Raw genomic sequence first — 24707 nt, forward strand, 5'->3', positions numbered from 1 at the left:
ACAGCATAACATATGGAGTTGTCAAATCACCATGCTGTACGCCTGAAACTAATGTAACATTGCGTGTCCACTACAATAATAAAGAAAATCAAAGGGTTTTGAACACAGTCATTTCCAGCCTTCATTTCTCCATTCATTTAGTTTTTAAAATTTATTTCTTTAAATTCAAGTTAGTTAACATACAGTATAGTATTGGTTTCAGGAGTAGAACCAAGTGACCCAGCACTTACGTATGACACCCAGTGCTCATCCCAACGAGTGCCCTCCTTAATGCCCATCACCCATTCGGCCCATCCCTCCACCCACCATCCCTCCAGCAATCCTCAGTTTGTTCTCTGTCTTTAGAAGTCTCTTATGGTTTGCTCCCTCTCTCTTTTTATCTTATTTTTTCCTTCCCTTCCCCTATGTTCATCTGTTGTGTTTTGTAAATTCCACATAGGAGTGAAATCATATGGTATTTGCCTTCCATTTAAAAGTCTTAAGTTTTACAGAGATTCTACACAATGTATATATGGTAAAAGACAGGATATTGTCCAAAATGAAAGCAAAAAGCTTATGCTCTTCTATGTTTTAACTCCTCTCTCCAGTTAATTTGAAGTATCTCCAAATTCATGTCCAAACTGAGACAAGATGTTAGCAAATTTTAATAAAAATGTAGAAGCATTACAAGATGTTCAAAACCGATGCCAAAGTTTGAGCCCAGCCTTGTGTTAAAGGGGCAGACTAGCATGTCCTCATACAGAAAGGTGGAAAGAACATACCTGATCGTGATCAATCTCTACGGGCTGCTTCTTAATGATCCAGGTGACAGACTCGGAGAGGGGCGGGGTAGTCAGGGACCCCGAGTAGGTCCAGTAATCTGGGCAGGCGGGCATCAGGCAGGAAGGATCAAATGACCCAAATTCCACAAGGGTGTCCTGGCAAAGAGAAGGGGTCACCGAGTCATCATTTTGTGATGAAAACCACTCAGAAATCGGATGATGAGGCGATGATTCGAGGGGAATCTGGGGACCAGCAGTGGTCTAGAGTATCTCTGGGCACCTTTGGACAGAATCACACCCGTGCACTGCTCCTGTAATTAACTATGTATTTCTGATCATCCTCCATGGGAACACAGCCAAAAGCACTTCCCCCCTCCATTGTCGTGAGTTTACTGCAGGTGCCAGTCTCCTCTGAACTCTTCGGGAGGCGGGAGGCGGGAGGCGGGAGGTGTCAGGTGGTAGCTGGTGCATGAACAAGGAAGCTTATCTTTCTCAAGAGAAACGAACAGAATTCTCCTTTCTAAAACACAACGCAAAGTAGAGGGAGCCAGGCTCCTGCATCAAAAGGGGAGAAAGAGACAGGCAACGAAAAAGAGGGAGAGTGAGAGGGAGGGAGAGGGAAAGAGGCAGTGGGGAGGGACTGAGGTGGGGAGAAGAGGGGGAGACAGGGAAGAGGAGGACTTCCAGGGAACAGCCCCTTTGGGATCCTCAAGAGGCAACAGTTAATCCTGGGGTCTGGACAGAGGCGTCCATGCGGACGGGCCGGACGGAAACGGGTAACTGTTCTTCACAGCTAGCCAAGCCAAGTGTCCGTCCCACTCTTCCCTGCTCCCCGCCTGCGGGATGGGAGGTCTAGCCAAGAGGGCTGGTCTGAGTGTTCCCACGGGGACTTCGAAGACGCAGGTGTGCAGGTGTCGGAGCAGAGGAGGGGACGGCACCGTGTTCCCGAGTGCCGAGCGCTCAGTGGCATGGCGGCAGAACCAAGGCAGTGGCGAGTTGTGTTCCGGGGCGCCTTGTCAGCGTCTCCACTCGGAGATTAAACATAAAATGTATTTCAAGTGATTTAGGGGGGGAAATTACCTTATGCTTGATTGATGGCAAAGTATCCACCAATTTCTGCAGCTCTTTGTGATGTGTAGCTGAAGAACAATAAATGAGAAAATATTTTTAAAAACTGACATCTCACTCTGGAATTGTTATAGAATGTGAATTTAAATAGGACTCTTGGTGATTACCGAAAAAGAATCTATAGTATTGAAATGAAACTGACAATTTAGGATGTTATAAATACCAGTGAATGAAAGCATACACAGAACACACGGATAGGCTCAAAACCACAGTCTGCAGGGAAAGGTGCCCCTGCTCCATTAGCCTCAGCCCCAGGGAGCCTCACTCATACTTGGCCTACAAGGGCGCTGGTGGCTGAAGCTCTCCAGCCAGGCAGAGTGTAGTAAGGCCCAGCTTTCAGCTCATGCCCACGTCCTCAAGCCTCAGCGTAATAACTATGTGTTCCAGTTTCTGTATTTGATGCTTTGATATGTGAGGACTTGCTGACGCTAAGGGGGCGGCCCCTCCCAGGGTTAGCTAATTCCTAGAGAGAACAAATACCCTGGGACAGTGCCTTTCATGAGGAAACAACCACCTCCTTTATAGGGCTCTTACATGCTTGGCCACTATTCCTGTGCCCTCACCACCCCAGGACGAGGCACCAGACAACTAGGGACAGCCTCTATACAGTACAGCCTACTGAAACTATTCGAAGAGGCCAATCTTTCTGTTTATACTACCTTATGCCTTCCTTCCCCCAGAAACCACAATAGGCTATCGCCCAGGATCTCTCCTCCTTCCCTCTGCCTCCTGGCCATCCCTGTGTGCTTCCCTGTGTGGCCCTGCCTTCCTGTTTCAAGGACTGTAGGATAAAATTAGTTTTTCATCTCCCCAGCTCTCAAAATAAATACATCAACTTAAAAAAAAAAGGGAGGGGGGGCACCTGGGTAAACATCTGTCTGATTCTTGATTTTGGCTCAGGTCATGATTTCATGGTTGGTAAGATCGAGGCCAGCGTCGGGTCCTGCACTGACAGTGCAGGACCTGCTTGGGATTCTCTCTCCCCCACAACCTTTCTGGTCCTCCCCGGCTCGCGCTCTCTCTCTCTCTCTCTCAAAATAGATACATAACTTTTAAAAAAATTCTTCTTTCACGACAGTCATTTAACCACACCTGATTCAAACAAATCCTGGTACCCTGAAAACACTCAGCCTCCAGAGAAGGTCTGCACCTGCTGAAGCTACAGGAGCTGACAGGCGCCACACAGAGTGTGGTCCACAGCTTTGCCGTTGACTTCTCCAGCGGATAACTGCATGACGTGGCAGGAGAGCACTTAACTTCATCGAGCTTCACTTCATCTGAAAAATGGAGAGGACAGCGTTGCCATCAGAGACCTCTGGGGAAGATAAATGATGCACTTAGCTAAACATACAGTCATACAGAGCACTCATAAATATCAGTTCCTTTCCAGATCATTTCCCATAGCTGTTCGCCTTTATCTTTTTATGCCATTTAGAACATATTAACTCATTTCACATTTTAACCAGTATTTATTTAGCATTATTTACCTTCATCCTTTTACACCAATGCCTAAAAGTAGAAATGTAATACAAACCACAAAGGTAATTTTAAAGTTTCTTGGAGCCACATTTAAAAAGTTAAAGGTGAAATTGCTTTTGATAACATATCTTTGCCAAATACACTGAAAAGACTGTCATTTCAACATGTAATCAATATGAACAATTGAGTTTCCATTTTTTCCATACTAAGCTTTAAAAATCTGTTGTGTATTTTACACGTAGAGTACATATCAAATTAGATGCAAAATTTTCATCAGAAATACTTGATTCCGATTTTACTTGAAAACGTAGATACACATGCCCACGTCGCTCCAAACATTCTTAAAAGTTTTCCAATAACTGAATTGAGTATCAGTTCTTATATTTAAATCAAACTTATTAAAATAAAATAAAAAATCCATTTCCTCAATTACACGAGCCTCATTTCAAGTGTTCAATAGCCACACATGGGCTTATGGATACCTTATTGGACAGCACAATTTTATACCATCTGGAATATATTTGTAACAGTCTTTTATTTTAAGCATTGCTTATCTTACCGATGAACTGATGCCAATACTCTTAAATAACAATACTGTAACATTTGATCTTTCCATTCTAGAATACAACACATCATTTAAAGTTGGTAAGAATTTTTTTTACCTTTAAAAATATTCCTATCGTAATGAAACCACCTTCCTCCAGTTGCTGCCTCCTCAACGCTTTGAAATGTGACTGCATTCTGATGCTCCGAGTGCAGCTGAAACACCATTAAAAGGAGGATTAATGCCGGACCATCCAGGATTGCTCCAAAATAAATCAACAGTCTTATTCAACCTACAATACTGAAACATGTTTCCTCACCCAAAATAAAGCTACTGGGAAAAGCATATGACAATCTGATGCAAGACGAGACAGAAATAAAGAGGAGGAAGAAATTTACGCAGGATCAGCAATTAACGTTACTTTGAAATAAAAGGGTTTATTTGAGGAGAAAAAAAATTTATACAGCAAAGTGGATAATCTTTCAGTGAGGGATCAACATTTGTTCATTCCCATCTTGATCCGCAGGAAACCCGAAAATCCACAATCCATTTGCATCAAAGGCAGCAAAGATGCTTATCTTGAGAGAAACAGATCCTCCCCATGGAAATTAAACAGGAGTTGAAGACATTTTTTTCTTTGATGGATAACCACTCAAAATGTGTTTCCTTCTATTTTTAATGTAACGTTTAAAATCAAATTAGGGGGAAAGTTGTTTATTTCCTTATGTGCTCCCTATACTTCCCTACACATTATTCCTCATCCGTCATTCATAACCTTTCTGCCATCACCATCCCCCAGCCTCCCAAGCGGGACAACTGAACGATGTGGTTAACTCTGCTTTTTCCTCACTTGAAGAGGAGTCCATCTCCAAGTCCCATTGCCTTTTGTAGAGAGCAAGATGGAATCACTCCTGTCCAGCAGGGGCCTGCGTCGAGCAATGATATAAGCGGCTGAGGGTACTAACAACGATGAGCTCTCCCCGAGACCGGCACCGGCTGACGACACCCCAGAACCGATCAGCAGCAGAAGCAGGGGAGGGGTGCAGGCGCCCAGGACTGACCAAATCCCTTTAAAAGGGGGAGGGCTTTTGCAGTGGTCGGGCCCTGCAGACGTGACCCTCTGCGTCTGAGCGCCTGAAAAGGCAGCTGCCACCGAAGGCTCCGGGCCGAAGAGAACGGAGAGCCTTCACCGCTTGAACAGAAGGAGCGGGAGGGCCGAGCGCGGACCGGGCCCGGGGCCTCCTCTCAGCTGCGCGCCCGCACACGGACTTGGCGGCGGCCTCGTTCACTTCCTACCGCCTGTGTTATCTCGATCGTCGTGTGCCTCCTCTTAGGTCCTGCGCCGTGTGCGGGGAAGAGGCCAAGTTAATCACAGCTCCAATGTCACTGGGTTTGGAATCCCGAACCCTCTTTCTCATTACGTTCACCTTGCTTTAGGACTGAGCACAGCTGGCGCTGCATAAAGACCCAACTCGTGTGTGTGCCTTCATAGTCTCCTTGTGACAATTTTTAGAAGTGCTTTTTCAAAACTTGCTCTTTCTCTCTACTTCAACTGCTACAGCCTTCATTTAAGTTCCCACCATCTCATACTTGGATTAATCTGACTTTGTGGACCTGCACTACTAACTGGGTTAGTCTCAAAAAATAAAGCAATTGACTAATTAATTAAATGAAACCATGCTGTGCCATTCTGTTGTGTAAAAATAACCAGTATCTGGGGGCGCCTGGGTGGCTCAGTCGGTTAAGCATCAGACTCATGATTTTGGCTCAGATCATCATCTCATGGCTTGTGGGTTTGAGCCCCGCATTGGGCTCCATGCTGACGGCGTGGGGCCTGCTTGGCATGCTCTCTCTCCCTCTTTCTCTGTCCCTCCCCTGCTCTCTCTCTCTCTCAAAATAAATAAGCTTTAAAAATAAAATAATAATAAAAAAATAACTCGTATCTGATGAACCTGTCTTCCATCTACCCTCCTAAGCTTCAATGATCATCATTCTCTTGCCTCCCCTCAAAATGCACATTCGGCATTCTGCCCACTTTGTTTTTGGCCATTTTCTGAACATCTGCTTTTGCACATGATTTTCCCTCAGTCTCCAATGCCCTTCTAATACTCTTGACAAACTCCAATTCATCCTTCAATACCCAAGATAAATGTCCCCCAATAAAGGAAATTTTCAACTTTTAGTATTTGTGGGCCCTGCTCCTGGGCTCCCAGGAAAGCTATACTGTAACATTTACCAAGGTCAAAATGACTCAGCAAAACCTCAAAGCCTGGGCTCTATTTCTGCCCCGAGTACACACTGTACAACGTCTTTTGTTAAAGAAAATAACCAAAGAGGTACATTCTGAACACAAAAGATAAGAAAAAGTAAGAAACCTCCCTGGGTCCCAGGAGATTAACGTCATATAGCCCTGCATATACTAGAAGTTAAGATAAGGCCTGAAACTTCCTGAAAAGTTCTTTGTCTAATAATCTCTAACTTTTTAAAAAAATTTATAACTTTTTATGAATATAAAATGTACAGAAGTCTACACCAAATGATCCCTTACTGGAAACGCTCCCTTCTTTTGAAGACTGTGTATCCCAGGCAGCTTTCCTCACTTGGACTCGAATAAAATTCTTTTTTTTTAAAGAAATTCTAAACGGTTTGTTCATTTTGCACTGACACCCCTCCTTGGTGAAAGCATTGTAGCCTCCTCTGAGCAGTCTCCATCACACCCTCTTCTGTGGTCCCAAAGCACTTTTAAAAAACCCTTTCTCAAATCACACTTGCTTTGTAATTCTAATTTCATGTGTGCTTTTCTCACTAGACTTTGAACGCTGCCAGGTCAAGAATCTAGTTAGTATTCCCAGCACTTGGTGCCATGGCTGGCACACGATTGGCACTCAGTAAATAAGGCACAAATAAATACATCAGTGGGTGACAAAATACACACGTTATTAGGAGACTAAAAATATAAAATGTCTTTTCCCTGCCTATCCTTTTGCTCTGCACTACAATCTTATTTGAAACCTGGCTAAATACTATTACTATTTAATACAGAAGCTATCTGTAAAGTCAGCAAGCGGAGGTAGGTTGGCATATATTCGACACACACAAATTGCAAATTTCAAATAAAAAATGTACAATATATGTAATTTCAAATAAAAACAAATTCAAATATATAATTTTAATTTTTTTATGTTTATTTTTGAGAGAGAGAGAGAGAGAGAGAGAGAGAGAAAGAGAGAGAGAGAGTGAGTCAGAGTGTGAGCATGGTAAAGGCAGAGAGGGAGTCACAGATTCTGAAGCAGGCTGTAGGCTCTGAGCTGTCAGCACAGAACCCAACACGGGGCTTGAACCCATGAACTGTGAGATCATGACCTGAGCCAAAGTCAGACGCTTAACTGAGTGAGCCACCCAGGTGCCCCCCAAATATATCATTTTAAATAAAATTTCAAATATAAAATCTATCTATCTACCTATCATACCAGTAGAAGGAAACATGCATAAGAATGAAAATAGACACTGTTCATACACTCAAAAACCTCTAATGATGATCGAGCAATTCCACTTTTGGGTTTATACCCAAAAGAACTGAAAAGGACATCTGAAAAGGTATCTGCACACCCATGTTCATGGCAGCACTATTCACAACAGGCAAAAGGTGGCTGCAAGTCAAGTGTCCACAGACAGGTGAATGGATAAACAAAGTGTGGTCTATACAAACGATGGAATACTATTCAGTCTTAAAAAGAAGGAAATTCTGACACATGCTGCAATATGAGTAAACCTTGACATCACTATGCTAATTGAAATCAGCCAGTCATAAAAAAGACAAATAACTGCATGATTCCACTTATATGAGGTACCCAGTAGTCAAATGCATAGAGACAAAGTAAAATGGTCCTAGCCAGGAGCTGAAGGGGAAAATGGGGAGCTACTGTTTAAGTGGTGTAGTTTCAGTTTTGCAAAATGAAAAGTTAGAGATGAATGGTAGCACTGGCGACACAACACTATGAGTACACTTAACACTAGTGAGCTGTACACTTAAAAATGGTTAAGATGACAAATTTCACATTACATGTTTTTTACCACATTAAAAAAAAAAAGAAAAGTGCAAGGAGTCCCAGTCCACCGCTCATAGAGGTCCATGGTCCCAAGGAGGCAGTGTGGTGTGGCCTGTGCTCGCATCAAACTGTCCCTTTAACTCCAGACAAGACCACCAGTCTGACCCTCACCGGATTTATCTGTAGAATCTTCAAATTCCACAAGGAAGGAGTACCCGTTATTCTAGACGTGGAGGCAGGTGGTCGGGTCGTAAGAGATGGTGAGTGGTTTTAAGCCAGGATCATAGACACTGTCCCTCCACCGGATGTTGATGGGCGACTGGCGCTCGCCCGCCGGGACCAGGTCCACGCTCTCCCAGAGCGGGTGCACTAGGAGAAAAAGCACAGCGGGGCCATCATCAAGACGTCTGCTATGTGGGATCACACACGAGGCAATTCGAGTTGTGGGGAGTGTGTCCAGGCCCATGGAGTCTACCTCTTAGGAATTAGCCACCTGGGGGCTAAACGGACCGATTAAGGCAGAGGACAAAGGCAGCTCAGAGAGCACCTTGCACGGGCACAGACGTCTGCTGCTTTGTCAGACACAAGCGGCTCAGTCCACCCTCTGATTTCACCCGAACCAAGTGCCACCCGCTCTTGTGGTAACAGTAAGACGCGTGCAGATTAGCACCGTGTGGAAGGAGGGTACCTTCAAATGAGCTGTTTTTCTTTATTGATAATTTTCTGAGCCCCACTTACCAAACCAAATACAAATCAATGAAATTTCCAATAATGAATTATTTCCAACAAAGGAAATGTGGGAAGAAGAGGAAGAATTTTTGCAAAGCAAATGTTGAACCAAGCATTCTAAGTTTTTAACCACTTGGCTGGTAGAAATAGACTTGTGTGGCATGCACCTGTAACTTAGCTTGCAGTTTTGAAGATCCCTGGATGATTGATTTACACAATGCAATATCACAGGCTTCCAACGGAGATGGGGGCAAGAGTCTAGGGTTTTGGTACTGATGAGTCTGATGACTACAGAAGGCATTGATGAAACTGGGGTGGAAAAGGAATAATTTCTTCTTACTTTGAGATATGCTAACTTTAGGAATAACACTGCTGGTCATTTTACCAGCGAAAAAAATGGTGTTTTTTTTTTTTTTTTTTTGTTTTTTTTTTTGAGAAGAGCAGAGACTTACAATCTGGGGCAAGCTATGACTAAAACCATAAACAAGTCCAGCAACAAAGGAGGGGGATCCTCTTTTATAGTGGAAAGTAAGTTGGGAAGGTTGTTATAAACAAGTCCACTGGAGTAGAATGGGAGCTAGAAGTATAGTGGCTTCTCATTGGCTGAGTTGTGAGTGTTTCTCAATGGCTGGGCTGTTGCTAGGGCAGAAGAGAAATCGTCCTTCCTCAGGCTGGGATAGCAAAATAGTAGTTAAAGTAGTATCCATGTACAAGGTTTAACTCTTCCAGTTGGGTCTGCAACTGGTAAGGAGAGCTCCTCTTGCCAGTCTCCTGACCCCATTCTATATAAAGGTGTCCATGCACAATTTGTCCCACACAGACACAACACGTCGCTGACGATTATTTTTCTACAAAGAGTCAAGTACCAGGTCTTTCTGGTAAAGTCTCTGATAAATCTCAGTGGACTTCCTGTCACACAGAGCTGCTGAGACATCCATGCATGATGGATAGAACTAAGCCTAATTTGGGGTGCTCCAGTTCTCTGCCCTTTAGAAGCACTATGGATGGGTGGAACCAAGACTAATAGGAAAATCAGAAGAAATATGAATCAAGATAAATCATTACCAAGGAACCTCTGAGCCTCACCCCACCACTAAGGACGAGCCTAAGGATCTCAGAAAGTGGTCAGGTAGCTGCTACTCAGTCAACCCACTGTGTGTATAGCAGGTTCACAGACATATCTTTCTTCATTTAAAAAAACAAAACAAAACAAAACACAAACCAGAAACTTGCTCCTAGTTTACCTTTACAAAGAAGACATTTGTTTTGTGTGGATAGCTGTTAAAATCTATAAATTCAAAATCCTAGCCTTATGGGGTTTCGAGGTTTTTTTGGCGGTGGTAGGGGGCACAAAAAAGATATAGAGAGCTCTCCTGAAAGTAGACCAGTGGTTGTCCACAGAGGGAACGATGCTGTCTCTAGAAGACACTTGGCAATGTCTGGAGACAGTTTCGGTTGTCACAATTGGAAGAGTGCTACTGACATCTAGTGGATAAAGGCCAGGTATGCAGCGAAACAGCTTACAATGCACAGAATTATGACCCCCAATGTCAATCAAGTTGAGAAACCGTGGTCTCTGCAAACTCAGGGTATTCTTGTTTTTACTATTTCTTCCTATAAAACAGCACCATCTTATCTCTGGAGAGATCCAAACCCAATGTTCTCATTTACTTTCTGAGTATAAAAGAAATCGTTCCATTAGGAACAAGAATTTTGTTTCAAAAACCTAAAATGAAAAATGCATTTGCCTGGTAAAATATTTCATATAATAATCTAATTAGAATGCGAATTAGAAAGCAACCTGTAGGAGTGCTGACAATACTGACTCCATCTTTGGCCCTCCATCTTGCTCGCTGACCACTCCTGGGGATACGTGTTATGGGCCCCTTAGAGATTAATGTTCATACTTTAGACATGCCAGACTGTTAGAGATAACATAGTCTCTCCTCTCTTCCTGACTCACAGATGGTGCCACCAGGTCTGTTAGATGTCAGCTGCCAATTAGGTGCACGCAAACGCTTTGAAATGCATGTGAACCCTCCGACCTCTGACCACTACAGTGGCCCCCAAGAGTTCCCTCACTCTATAAAATCTGTGGACCAAGGTCCAGACTTTGCAGAGAATAGCTGTGCCTTGTCTGGAATGTCATCCACCTGATACCCTGCAGTAAGTTACTCTGAACAGAACTCTGTAAACTGTACAGAATGGCCTGCTTCATTTTCTGGTCTCAAAGTGCCTTCTCAGTTTGGGGGAAACTTTACTATCCCTCCCCCACCTGGTAACACCACTAAACAGCCCTGATTCAGTTATAGGATGCCTGGCACCAAGAGACTTTGCAGCACCTTCCCCTCTGAGATACTCAGACTGTGGCCAAGGAGTTGAGAATTCACTCTTCAAAACCAATTCGTGAGGGTCTCTTGTAAAGACCAGGCAAGAAGGGGACTAACAAGCAGATCCCCAAGACGATCCCTCCTTTCACCCTGACTCGTCCCCCACCCCATTCAGGAAATGACCAGAATCTATTCTCACCCATGCAAAAGCCAGCCCCCAATCCCAGGCCTATTCCTTCATTGCTCTTTTATGACCTTGATGTTCCTATCAATTGATGCCCTTCAGGTCACAAGTTCAGCTTCTGGAAGGTTCTGTCCTCCACAACCTCCTCCTTTGGGAATCCAGACCATCCCCCCAATAGGGGCCCTTGGTTACTGTTGCTTTAGTGAAGCCAGCTTTTCCCAAGGGTTTGTTTTGCAAGATAAATGGTTGTGAAAGGTAAATTCACATTACTTCTTCCTGTGGGGGCCAAGGGCAGGTCACCCAAAATGTGCCACTTTAGCATATTATTTCAAATTAAAGTTACCTAAGAAATAGCCAGGGCAAGAACACTTGGAACCCCCACTGCCTCCAGAAAACTGGAAATAAATCTCCCATTGGAAAGGTACGCTTCCTGCACCAGGAGATAAAGAGACACCCTTATCACCAGAGACAGAAACTCAGTCATGAAGGCTGTATAAGCAACCCTGGTTACTTTTACTGATTTACTACTTCAGCCCAAATTCTCTGTAGAATTCCTAATTGAAGTTCCTGAATAAAACATTTTCTTGGTCCTGCCAATTCTCCACAGACTTATTCTTTGTCTAAATAGTATAAATGCTGCCCGCTTTGGTCATTTCTTTGGGTGACAACTGTATTGCCATCATGAAGGTGTCACAAATATATCGCTGACGAGCAACAAAGTCCCTTTAGATTCCATGGAGAAAATGTGCTCGGTTTTAGTTCTTATTAATAGGACTAGTCCCGGCTTTGATTTCTTTTGTGCCTGTACCACCCTATGTGTCCAGCCTCAGGAATGTCCCTCTTTCAACTCCTGAAACACAGGAAGCACGTTCCTGCCTTGGCCCCTCAGTTCCTGCTCCTCCCTCTCCTCAGAAAACACTTTCCCCTCATTCAGCTCAGGGCTAGCTCCTGTTATTGGCTTGTCACCTCTCCAAAAAAACCGTCACCGCCTCACCTCTCTATCCTATTATATGACCCCCCTTTTTTTAAATCATAGCATTCTTATCTTTCCCTTCAAAACACTTATTACACACATGTAATGGTCATTATATGCATATGTGCTTAATTATCTGCCTCTTTCAGTGTTGTACAAACTCCAAGAAGAACTAAAGTCGCATTTAATCACTGCTTGTTCACTGAACACACAAGATAAAGAGTACTGTTGGGAAGGTTCCAGTCTTCTTTTACCTTTATCCCTATTACTCTACTGATCACATTTTTTTTCCTTTAAGGATCTTTCAGGTGTATCTTTTCCTTGCCTTGCCCGTGACCAACAGCTGAGTTCAGGCCTCTACACCCTGCACTTCATACCTGTCTCTTGGTCTCAATACCCTCTACCATGTTTTGCCATCTACTAGTTTCCCTAAATTTCCACCTTCAACATGTCATTCCTGTGTTAAAGACTGTATGTCAAGTCCTCATTTCTGTGTCCAGTGCCAAGGTTTTCGTATTAGGAACCCACCTCAGCCACCTAATTTCCTTTCTCTTCATTCTTCCCAAACTCTGGTCTTGCCATGCTATTCCAGAACCTTGCCAGGCTACTCCCCTTGGTCATTCAAAGGGAGATACACTATAAATGTAAAACACCCACTCAGCTTTGATGATTTAGTACAAAATAGAGAATGCAAACTATCTCAATGATTTTTATATCGATTACAGGTTAGAATGATAATATTTTGGATATAGTGGGTTAAATATTTTAGTAAAATCCATTTCATCTGTATACTATATTTCATCTATTTCCTGTATAGAATTTCACAAATGAACAAATTTATTTTTCTTTCAGTTTTACTAAGATGTAATTGACATGCTATTTGTTCTCCTTTAAATGTGGTTATTATAAAGCATAGAATTCCTTGGAATTACATGGCTCATGTTTGTGGCTCTTGTTATTTATCTACTGGACGTCGTTATTCTACACCCTCGTTGGTTTTTTCTCATGTGCCTTGCCCTGTTACCGGCCTTTTTCTTGAGCTGTGCGATTTTCTCATGTGATTGAAGAGCATCCTAGTAGGCCGAGGGCATAACACAGTGACAGGATACACAGGGACAGCCCCCTCCCATATGATATTGTTATGGATGATCACAGAATCACAAATTGTCTACTCAAGCACAAGGGCTGTAAAAGGCACTTTGATGCTGAGCCCAGGTAACCACAGCAGACACATGCAATTATCACCACAGGAGACTAAAGCCCACAGTTCCTGGGGGTCAGTTCAAGGCTATTTGTTAGCTTCTTACAGCTGCCGATACCTCTGAGGCCACTGAAATAATTTCAAGGGGCACCTCACCAGTCCACTGTTACTCAAGATTATTCAAAAGTTAATGGAAGACCACATAGTCTAGGTATCCCAGCTTGTATTATCTAGGGATGAATAGAATTCTTGGTGAAGACATTGCAAAAAAGGCTTTTTAATACTATTGTTGTCCAGGCTTTGTGTTCATCAGAGTTAACAGGAGAAATAACAATTTACCAACACAGTTCAGTTATAATATAGACCAGTCCTATCAAACAGAACTTTCTCTGATGATGGAAATTTTCAATATGGTAAGTGCTAGCACTGGCCATAAAGCTACAATAAATTTATATTTACAGAAAAACACACAAATGGGTACAGTGGCTAGATTTTATACAGTGCCATTCTATTCCATGCTGTCCTAAAAAAATGTTTTCCTTCTAAAAGTAGGGAAATTAAGAATCATTGGAATAATAACAAATCTGTACCATTTCCATGCTAGAGGACAGTCTTTATATTTCATTAAATTTAAAATTAACATTATTAGATTTATTTTCCTATGGTCAAAGATCTCATGCCTACTATTTTTTTATGTGACAGTTAGGCTAAATTTCACTACATGATACCCTGAGCAAAACTGACTTTATTTACATCTTGGGAAACAGAGCAGGCTTTTATCTTTATCAGAATACCAGTGGCAAAAGTTAGAATTGTCAACATTTACTGTCTGCTATTTGAGATAACAGCGAACAGTGATCTGAGTCGACAGCCAATGATTCCCTGGGAGGTGAGAAGTGGGGACTGAAGGTGAATCCCAGAGCACAAGGCCCTAGTGAAATACTGCTTCCTGAATTTGCCATATCCTCCTACTTCATTTACTCCTCCTTCCACTTACCCCAATCTTTTTTCTTTTTAATTTTTTTTTTCTTAATGTTTTTATTTTATTTTTGAGACAGAGAGAGACAGAGCATGAGCAGGGAAGGGGCAGAGAGAGAGGGAGACACAGAATCAGAAGCAGGTTCCAGGCTCTGAGCCATCAGCACAGAGCCCGACGCGGGGCTCGAACTCAGACTGTGAGATCATGACCTGAGCTGAAATCGGACGGATGCTCAACCAACTGAGCCACCCAGGCGCCGCCCGCTTAACCCAATCTTAAAAATGGTCACAAAAACATCTGACGGGGGCACTGAGCCTATGACGATAAGGACGGTGATGACGATAATCGTAGTACCAGGAGTAGGAGTACTTGCCAACACAGTCTTCACTGTACAGCGGCCACTAGCTACGGGCTTTGCAGGTTATCTTTTCTAGCCCTCAACGATCTTGGGTCATTCTTGGTCACACAAGTACACAACGGGGCCTTCTGCCGTCGTATTAAGCTGCCAGTGGCTCAGAGCAGCAGAAATTACAATATTCTCCCCAGTGAAAACAGGAGGGGCAGAGCAATATGCCAAAAGTAAAACCAAATCATGACTGTCGCCTGTTTCTCTTAGTAACTGAAAAACAAGAACACTTTAGGTGATGTGAGAAATTAATCAAGGGAACACCTCGGGAACACCTCACATCACCAAGCCACTACCTTTGGGGTTTGTCAATACTAAAAGAAATGAACTATCTTAAAAACATTAGTATATTAAATCTTATACCTTTAAATTTTATCTGTAAACAGAAACAAAAATCAAGGAAAACCCCCACACTCACACAAAACTTTACTAATTAGATAAATTATGACTATGTATTTTTTTCCAATTTAATCTTCAGACCACAAAATGTACATGTTGAGAACAACCCATTTGAGTAGGATGTAGGTCTACTGGTGGGAAGCCACACCCAGCAACCAGAAATTTATGATTCCAGACAGTTTATTCTAATGAGAACAGTCAAGGCTGGAGGAAACAAAATAAACTGAAAATAAAAATATACCCAAGAAGCAGTTTCAAGGCAATGCATTTAGCTAGATCGGCATTACTAATGAATTCCTTTTCTTGTGTGCAATATACGATCAAAGAGAGGAAGCCTGTGGAGGAAAAGTTAAGACACCTGAAATTTTGAGGCAAGCCAACATTTGAAACTCTGTGTTAATTCATGGAGAACAGTGGGAAATATATAAAAAAATACTTCATTAAACTCATTTCTCCACCAACACATACATTAGCCTCTTCCTATTATCTCAGTGGTTCTTTCCAGGGTCACTTTGTCCCTTAGGGGATATCTAGAAGGTCACTCAACACCTACTGTGCACGCTTCACATGCAACATCACAGAGTGGCCCATACCCCAGTCAGTAGTGCCTCGGTGGAAAATCCCTGCACCACAGGGATGTGCCAGGTAGCTGGTGTCTCAGGAGAAGAACGGGATGCGGGAGGTGGCAGGAGAGACCATCTGCCGCCTCCCTTGATGCCGCACTGACAGCAGAGCACACGCTGGCAAGCTGCTCGGCTGGAATTAACTCTGCAGTTTGTGACTCGGGAAAGAACATTCCAGAGCGCGAAGCCACTGACCTGCTGGCAAACGTGAATACGCAACTTGCAGAACGTTAAGATTCACGGGGAGAATTCGCCGTCTGTGGATCCACGTTAGTAAGAAGACCACTGCTAACCACAACAGCACAGAACGGGTTCCAGAGTACCGGAAACTGGGACATCTCCCTTGTCCTATTTCGGCACGACATCCTTTGAACATGTTAGAATCGGTCAAGGAAAGGACTTTCTGAACCTTATGACGGTTTTGCAATACACGTGTATCAAATCATCACGCTGCACAACTTCGACTTACACAATGTTATGTGGCAACTACATCTCAATGAACCCGGGGGAGAAGAATTTTCCACATTTATCTGAGAAGACAAGTAGAGAAACAAGTAGCTGTTCCCACGGTTCTTAGGGCACAGAATCCCACTCTGGAATGCCACTGACAGCACGTGGATAAACAGGACACACGTGATTGCTACGAAACCAGCCTTTCGCTCTCTCGAAGGCAGCGGGGTACTCACAAGCTCGGTTCCGGGTTTTGTACGTGCAGGTGTAGAGGCTGCAGGGCCTCGCCGGCACGGAGCTGGGGATCTGGAATCTTCTCCACGGTGACCTGCATGGAGAGGCTTGCAGAATGGCCCTGAGCATACTCATCACCACCATGTTTAGCTTGAAATGTTGATCAGGCCCGAAATAACGTGCAGGAACCTAATAACCTAGAGGGAGGAGGACAGAGAAGGCGAAGCTGTAAACAACCGAGGGTGACCATCGAGCGGAAGCTCTGAGTAGGGCAACAACATTAGGACTCTGAGCACACATGGTGGGGCGGGGGTGGGGAGGGGCGGAGGGGGAATGAGTCAAGAGTTAATCCACTCCTCTTCCTGAAACTCACCTGCCACTCAGGGCTAGAGGAAAGAAGGCTACACCCAAAGGAAAGGAGAGGAAAACAATCACACCTGAGCTGTGTCCACTGAAAGCAGGAGGCAGAGTTCCTTCCTGTTACTTCCCTGAAAGGAACAAATGAGGACTCCAGGCAGTACCCTTTATAACCATAAACAAGCCATGTGCCAGGACAAGTATTGTAAAGTGAAGTGTGAAAAATAGCTAGCCTTGCAACCTGGTGCCACGCATTGTGTTACATGCATCACTTTGCCAATGAACACACTGAAGTCAGGAAGCGAAAATGCATAGTGTCTCAGCTTGGACTGCTATACCAAAATACCAGAGACCGAGTTGTTTACACAACAGACACTTATTTCCCATAGTTCTAGGCGCTGGAAATCCAAGATCATGGTTCTGGCTCATCAGTTCCTGGTGAGAACCTGCTTCTAGCTTGTAGACAGCTATCTTCTATGTCCTTACAGCAGAACAGAGAACAAGCTCTGGACTCTCTTTTCTGATAAGAACTCTAATGCTATCATGGAGGACCAACCCACATAGCCTAATCCAACCCTAATCACTTCACAAAGGCTCCATCTCCTAATACCACTCCATTGGGTGTTAGGGCTTCAACATTTGGAATGGGGGGGGGGGGGCAGAAACATTCAGTCCGTAACACGGAGCCATCATGTTAAAGGGGAGAGATAGTAAGTTTATGAATTCCATATAGGTGCCTCATCTCCAGGTCTAACTCCCTATATGGGGTCTTAGGGCCAGTGCATTAGTTTGTAACAAAGAACCACAGCCTGGGCGGCTTAAACAACAGAAATCATTTTCTCACAGTTCTAGAGGCTACAAATCTGAGATCAAGTTGTTGGTAGGGTTGGTTCCCTGTGACTGCTGTGAGGGAGAATCTCTTCCAGGCCTCTCTACTTGGGATGATTAACTCTATGTGTCAATCTGGCCAATAGATACCCAGGTGATGCAGCTGAAGGTGAAGCTGGATGGGACTGGAGATTAACTTGAAGAATATGAATTTCCAGGAGGCTGGAAGACTCTCAGGTATTATTCCACACATACAGGATGGTTTCTGAGGACTCCGTGCGCACAGCGCAGGATGGATGGGAGTGGGCAGAACGGACGCGGGAAGGTCCGTGACAAGGAGATTCCTCCAACCATCCTTCCTTCAATCCATCACTCTTTCATCCTTGCATTCATCAGGACGTCAATCAAGTAGCTACCAAATGCCAGACACTGGTCTCGGATCACCGAGGAAATAAAACAAAGTCCCTATCCTGGTGGAAATTACATTCTGGTCGGGGAGACAGATGATAAACAGCAACGTAACATGTAAGTCAGTTGCACGGACAATTAAAATAAATTCAGTGAAAAGTAGAGCAGGATGAGGTGACTCTGGAGTGCCACTGGGAAAGGAGTGTTGTTTTTGAAATAAATCGCTTGAAGGAGGCCTTACTGAGGTGAAGTTTGAGCAAAAAGTTGAAGGAAATGAAGGAATTAGTTCTGGGGCTATCGGGGGAAGGGTATTCCAGGAAGACGGAATTGCCTATGCAGAGATCCTGAGGCGGGAGCATGGCTGGCACATACAAGGGATAGTAAGGAGCCCAACACGGCAGGAGCAGAGTGTACTAGCAGGACGGTAGTAGGAGATAAGGTGGAGAGACCATGAATGCCAGATCAAGTAGATTTCTAGGCCACTGTAAAGGTTCTGTCTCTAATTCAGCATTTCTCACCCTTGACATTGTTGACATTTGACCAGATAACTCTGTTTTGGGGCTGTCCCATACATTGTACGATGGTTAGCAGCATCCTTGGCCTCTACCCATTAGATGCCGATGACACACTCCCTCCATTACGACCACCAAAAATGTGTCCTGACACCGCTGATGTTCCTTGGAGAAGGGGAATCACCCCTGAGTGGAAACCCCCGCTCTAAGTGAAATGGGGGACACAATGGAGTTTTGGGAGCAGAGAAAGGACACAACCTGATCTGTATCTTTAAAAGATCATTCAGGGTGCCTACTGGAAATCAACTGGGATGGGAGGCAGGAAAGAAGCAGGGAGATCACTCAGAATAATCCAGGGGCTGGAACGAAGGATGTCGTAGTGGAGGTGGTGAGAAGCAGTTGGGTGTTGGCTGTATCCTGGAGAGACAGCCCGTAAGATTCTCCACCTAATCAGCTAGAAGGACGGAGTTGCCAGGAACCGAGATGAGCACCACAGTGTGCAGAACAGGTTTCGGGTGGGACAGGAGCAGCTCAGATTTGGGCACTTGAGTTTGAAATGAAATTCCAGGAATCCAAGTGACAGAATATGAAGCACTGACGGGAGAGTGACAGTAGCGATGAACCAAGGTACTCTGTATGCAAGAGATTGCCATTTGGGTAAAAAAACCTAGGATCCGGCACTCAACTGGAAGAGAGAAGAGGGAAGAAGTTGAAGAAGGCCCCATGATTTTATGGAGGGATGACGCTGATGGTAGAAGGAGGATGAGTCCCTGGAGAGAGAAATAAGCCGGCTCAAGGAGCAGGTGGGAAGGGAAAGAGGTCATTCTTCCCGTGAATCTTACGGAGTTGAGGTCCAAGGGGACAGCGGGAGGAAAAGTCTAGGAGAGAGTCAGTGCAGCTCTGGTGCTCAGGAGAGGTCCTGAGGTCAGAGAGAGAAGAAAATTCCCTTCCCTCCCCCAGGAGTAACAGGTGTATAGAGGGAGACTGACAAAATGCAGTGAGGAAGCCAAGAGACAGAAGGAAGAGTAAAGGCGATCAAGGAAGGAACAGAGCATGGAGGGTCAGGGGTGAGGAGGGTTCCAGGGAAATCCAAATAAACAGAAACTCAACTTAGCTAATGCTGGGCTACAATACCTGTAGCAATACGTGAGGTTATTTATGTCCAGGTATCTGCTTCAGGAGGAAAGATACTTATCAGAATGTTTATGAATTTGTACCTACACTACAAATTGTAAACATCAGCATTGAAAATACACTATTAGTCATTATTAAATAGGCTCCAGGTGAATCCTGGAATACAGAAATGTAGAGTGTATTTTTGCAACATGTTTTATTTTGTAGTACAAGCAGGAGAAAAATGGGTAATATGTAAAGAAACTGCAACTGTTTTATAAAGTGAGTTAAAAATAGTTCGCTAGATACAGTTCTAGAACAAATATACTTCTCTTTCTCAAAAACACATATTCAAAATATAGGGATTGCAAATAATAATATAATGCTCACCCAAACATTCAGTTATCATGAGTCAGCCATGGCTTCAAAGCTTTAAGAACAAAATTATACACCAAAATGTGAAAATAAAGACACTTGAGAGAATAGGTATGTACTATGTATACTCAGCACTAAGCCAATCACGGTTCTTAATTTAAAAATAATTATTTCTGGAGAGGTGGTTATTTAAACTTACTTACAGATCTCATAAAATCCCACCTCGTGATGCCACAGATAATAATTAATCCCCACACACAGCATGTAACAATTAACTACTAAGATGTATTACTGGACTTCATGGACAATGTGTCTGTCCTTATGTCTGTCCATAAAAATGGGACCATTGGCCAGATGAGTCCCAAGGAAGGTAAGCTTTGTGTGCTAACATGTCCTTTGCTATCACTGATTATTCATGTATGTCTTTGGATTTTACTTACACGTTTCTGATCTGTTCTTTTGGAGACTTAAAAATGTTTTAAAAATTAGAAAAGATTCTGGGCGGCCTGGCTGGTTCAGTCAGCAGAGCATGCGACTCTTGATCTTAGGGTTGTGAATTCAAGTCCCGCATCAGGTGTAGAGATGACTTAAAAATAACACAATCTTTAAAAAAAATTAGAAAAGATTCTAAAAGCCTTTAAAATCATTTATAAATCACGTATTTATTAAATACCTCGTTAAGCCATTTGTATGTATGCAAAAGACAGCAAAATATAATTACCCACTAGAGGTCAGACTGATAAAAAACATTCCTTGATTCTCATCAAATTGATCCTTCGTTTTCTCACCTCCTAATTTATAAAGCAAGCCAGACTGTTGCAATTCCCTGAAATGTGAATTAGAGGTTGTGTTTCCATGTCTTGCTTTGACAAAGTGATTTCCTCCTCTTACCCACTTCTCTGAAAGCATAATTCCAGTCTGGGGCTGCTGAAGGTTTCAAAATACATTTCTTAATCTGGTTTGTATGATGCAACTAACTGCCCCAGTGTAGCCAACGAGATAAAATGTATTTCCCTTTTTCCATCAGATTTCCCAAACACTCATATTCTGTCAAAATTCATCCAATTTTTATTGCGTTCCAACTATGAGTGGTGGCAATCTTTTGCTTGGCTGAACAGGGCAGGTGTGTACAGGCACAGGAATGCTGCCTGTGTTACTTTTCACCTGTAAGTGATTTTCAGTTCTGACATCGAGGTCACAACTTGTGAGTAAAGGAGAAGGCCCTAGAACCCTGAAAGGTTTTCGTTTCCAAAATATTCAAGAACTATGCAGCTCTTTACCAAGGCCCAGAAGGGAGGGTGGGTGTAATAAACTTTAAGTTCATTGTAGACTCCAAGGCAGGCTGAGAACAGTGACAGTTCTCAAGGACGTGCAGGGGCAGGTTACCGGTAGGGTTGGGTAGCTTCTCTCACCAGAGATCCCGGACTCTGCTTGTACTCCAGCAAGACTTTTAAATAGCAGAGTAGGGATGACCAGATTCACAGTAAAGGACGAAGGGGTATCAGAATGTAAAATGACTTTCGGTGGCTGAGAATGAATTAATTGTATCCAAATTAAAATGTACACATCTTCAATATCGCACATTTCCCAAGCTTGAGAAGAAATTACACTAACAACAAGTCTCCAGCAGCCTCAAATAGTAGCTTTCAACTCATATCACAAAGAATCAGAGACACCAACTAACGTTTGTATTTTGGGGGCAGGGCACAAAAGAAAAAGGGGACAACGGAGTAGAGAAGACTCAGATATGCCCACGTGACATAGTTATCTTGCTGATCCCCTGCCCTGGGGGTGGTTGTGAATCTGTCCATAGTGTCTGGCATGTCGGGGAAAAGAGCAACGATACAGGTGTGAGAGTCCCAACTTACTGCGCCTCGATTTGTGGAACTGCAACCCCCCATTTCTGAAAGTCTCTGAGACAACAGTTCTACCGTTAAATGGACAGGACTCTAACGGGATGTAGATGGTGACCCTCACAGTGGAGGAACAGAGAGAAGGAAAACAGCGATTCCCGCCTCCTCCTCTCCATTCTACAGAAAAGCCCCGCCGGCCCTGCGGCCATCCTCGCGGAACCGACAGCTTGTCGCAGCTCCACGGCCCACCTCAGAGCGTGGTCCTGAGAGAAAGGGTCCCTGTCCTCTCTAGCATGTACCCCCTACCCGCCATGCTCCATTCGCAGCCCGACCTTACCCGAATATCTCCCTGAGAGCGGACCCCCTCCACTCAGCGCCGGGGAGAGACTCATGCGCGCGGCCATCTTAGCCACGTCCCGTCGCGACTCGTCACGCCCCTCACGCCGTACACGTCATGGCGCGTAACACGTCACGTCCCCGTCGCCCCGCCTAAGTCTCCGACAAAGCCCTTTAAGTCCTGCCTTGGAGTCGCTCACTGCCTCAGGGCTTGAACCACCTCTCCCTCCACCCAGAGCCTTGGTCCGCACCTGTTCTCTGCCCTGGCTACACCTACGCTGCCATCGCTCTGGGTCTGCAGCCGCGGTCAGGTGCCTGCCCGCCAACGTGCCCCGCCTCCGTCCTACGTCTGGGCCCACTCCTCCTTTGAGCGGGACCGTCTTTGTCACGCCCTCACAAACGTGTCACGCCCCCACGTTCAAGGTACGCCCTTGCGCTCCGCCTATATCACGGCCCTTCTTCCTGTTACGTAATTTGCGTCCCTTACGCTTCTCCGTGCCCCCCCGTCCACAGGTCTTTTCACATGCTTGTCCCCACGGTCACGCTCATTTCTCTGAGCCCCAGGTCCTTCTCTTATGCCTACGTCCCTGCTTTCCACTCTGGTAATTCCTCTGCTCTCTGCCTGAGCTCAGCCCTCCCGCAGTCTGGACAGACTTTGTCGTCCCCTTACGAGCGGCCACGCCAAGCCCTTCACGCGCTAAATCCTACTTTTTCAGGTTATGCCCCTGGTCAACGCCTAGGCCACGCCCTTCCCGGCTGGGCCGTCGCAGACACTCCTTCCCACGGTGTCCAGGCCCGCCTCTCACTCCGGGTCACATCCTTTCCCTGCTTTACACACCCTCACGCATGGCCAATCCCAGCTCTCCGCCCACGCCACATGGCACCACCCCACGATCCATATTGGCCAGGCTGATGCCGCGCACGCGCATATTCTGGCGTTCCGTCATGGCCACTCCCTGAGTTCTCAGGCCTCCTCTTTTGGGTCCGCTCTGGCCAGTCCACGCCCTCCTGCTCTCCCTCTGGTGGCGGGACTGGATCTTGGGAAGGCGCTCAGAGCGGGAGGAGCCCCCTTGTTTCCGGAGAAAACCGCCCACGCCTCAGAGCTAGACGTCACTGGCAATTATAGAATGAAACGAGTCTTTGGATCGCTGATTCTCATCTGAAAGTAGACTTTCTGCCAGCTCCAAACAGCACAGCTCCACGAGCAGACACTGGATAGGAAACATAACTGGGCACTGAGTGGATCTGTGTTCTTACCAGCCCTTCAGCCGACCTTAAATGCTAGGCAGATGGACGGAGTATTAAACACACTTCTCTACTTCTGACGTCTCCTTCAGATGACATTTTCTAGGCTCCTAGTGCCCTCCTGCTGTCTAGGGCCTGTCCAGACAACACAACACTTAGGCCTCTGTTTGCAGACCCCCTGCTCTGAGATTAATCCTCTTTACTCCCTCCGTTTATAATTGTGGTTCCACAAGAAAAAAATGAAGAGGTTATTACCTTTTTTTTCTGTCCACAAATCTGAATGGGGCACTTATGTGAGAAAGGCACTTAACCATTAGGCATTCAGCTATTCATTTAAATTGTATTTTGGAGTAGTAAATTCCAGTGACAAGACAAACCTCAAGGAACTTACAGACTGAAGTTTTCCTACTTGGGTTTGGATGAGACAAGAATTGATGAGAGAGAGTTAAGGTGTGGCCAGGGGGTCAGAATAGGTGGAAAAGGACTTGGTAAGTGCTGGCCTCTTTTTTTTTTTTTTTTAATTGATTGACGTATAACATTATATTAGTTTCAAGTATAAAACTTGATTCAATATTTGTGTATATTGTGAAATGATCACCACAATACCTCTAGTAAACATCCTTTGTCATACATAGTTACAATTTTTCTTATAAGAACTTTTTAAGATTTACTCTTAGGAAATTTCAAATATACAGTTACCATTTTGTGCACTACATCCCATAACTTATTTTGTAACTGGAAGTTTGTACCTTTTGACCATCTTCACCCATTTTGCCCTCCCCCCTACTCCCTGTCTTGGGCATCCAACAATCTATTATCTGTATGAGTTTAGTTTTTCACTTATTTGTTTTTTAGATTTCACATGTAAGTGAGATCTTATGGTATTTGTCTTTGTCTGTCTGACTTACTTCACTTAGCAAAATGCCCTCCAGATTCATCTGTTTGTTTGATTGGTTGGTTGTTTTTGGAAAGCAGGTTTTCTTGATTTTTAGTCCCAGTGGAAGCTGACTCACGGTGCTGTAACCCCCACCGGTGTCTGCTTCCAGAATGTTCTCACGCCCCGATGGAGCACCTCATAATGATGGTACTGGGAACTAAGTAGGAAACAAGTGCCAAAAGGAGTTTCATCCAGATCCCCTCAATGTAAACTGTTGCCACAATCACAAAGTATTGAATCCATTCTATGAATCGCCCAAACTTTTCTGTTCATT

The 24707-nt window shown here is 44.3% G+C and overlaps 1 protein-coding gene and 1 long non-coding RNA gene across 4 annotated transcripts; both read right to left on the reverse strand.

Annotated features, from left to right (window-relative positions):
- Window positions 1-305: 305 nt before the first annotated feature.
- On the reverse strand, window positions 306-3153 carry LOC145713996 (uncharacterized). The gene is made up of 2 exons (XR_014136755.1): window positions 3040-3153; window positions 306-1900 (listed from the first exon to the last, which is right to left on the reverse strand). It is a non-coding gene; the product is annotated as an uncharacterized LOC145713996 (long non-coding RNA).
- An 877-nt stretch (window positions 3154-4030) lies between these two features.
- On the reverse strand, window positions 4031-23057 carry LOC145713995 (carbonic anhydrase 5B, mitochondrial-like). 3 transcript variants are annotated; one of them, XM_081792961.1, is made up of 4 exons: window positions 22960-23057; window positions 16472-16666; window positions 8133-8330; window positions 4031-4127 (listed from the first exon to the last, which is right to left on the reverse strand). In XM_081792961.1, the coding sequence occupies exons 2-3, from the start codon at window positions 16611-16613 to the stop codon at window positions 8185-8187; spliced, it is 288 nt and encodes a 95-aa protein (XP_081649087.1). In that variant the 5' UTR covers window positions 16614-16666; window positions 22960-23057; the 3' UTR covers window positions 4031-4127; window positions 8133-8184. The 3 variants fall into 3 exon arrangements, with proteins under 3 accessions (XP_081649087.1, XP_081649088.1, XP_081649086.1); XM_081792962.1 differs by lacking the exon at window positions 22960-23057 and adding an exon at window positions 22503-22939; XM_081792960.1 differs by lacking the exon at window positions 22960-23057 and adding an exon at window positions 22253-22495.
- Between the last annotated feature and the right edge of the window lie 1650 nt (window positions 23058-24707).

This window comes from Panthera onca, chromosome X (genome assembly GCF_046562875.1).
Source record: "Panthera onca isolate mPanOnc1 chromosome X, mPanOnc1 haplotype 2, whole genome shotgun sequence".
In the NCBI taxonomy this organism is placed as follows: domain Eukaryota; kingdom Metazoa; phylum Chordata; class Mammalia; order Carnivora; family Felidae; genus Panthera; species Panthera onca.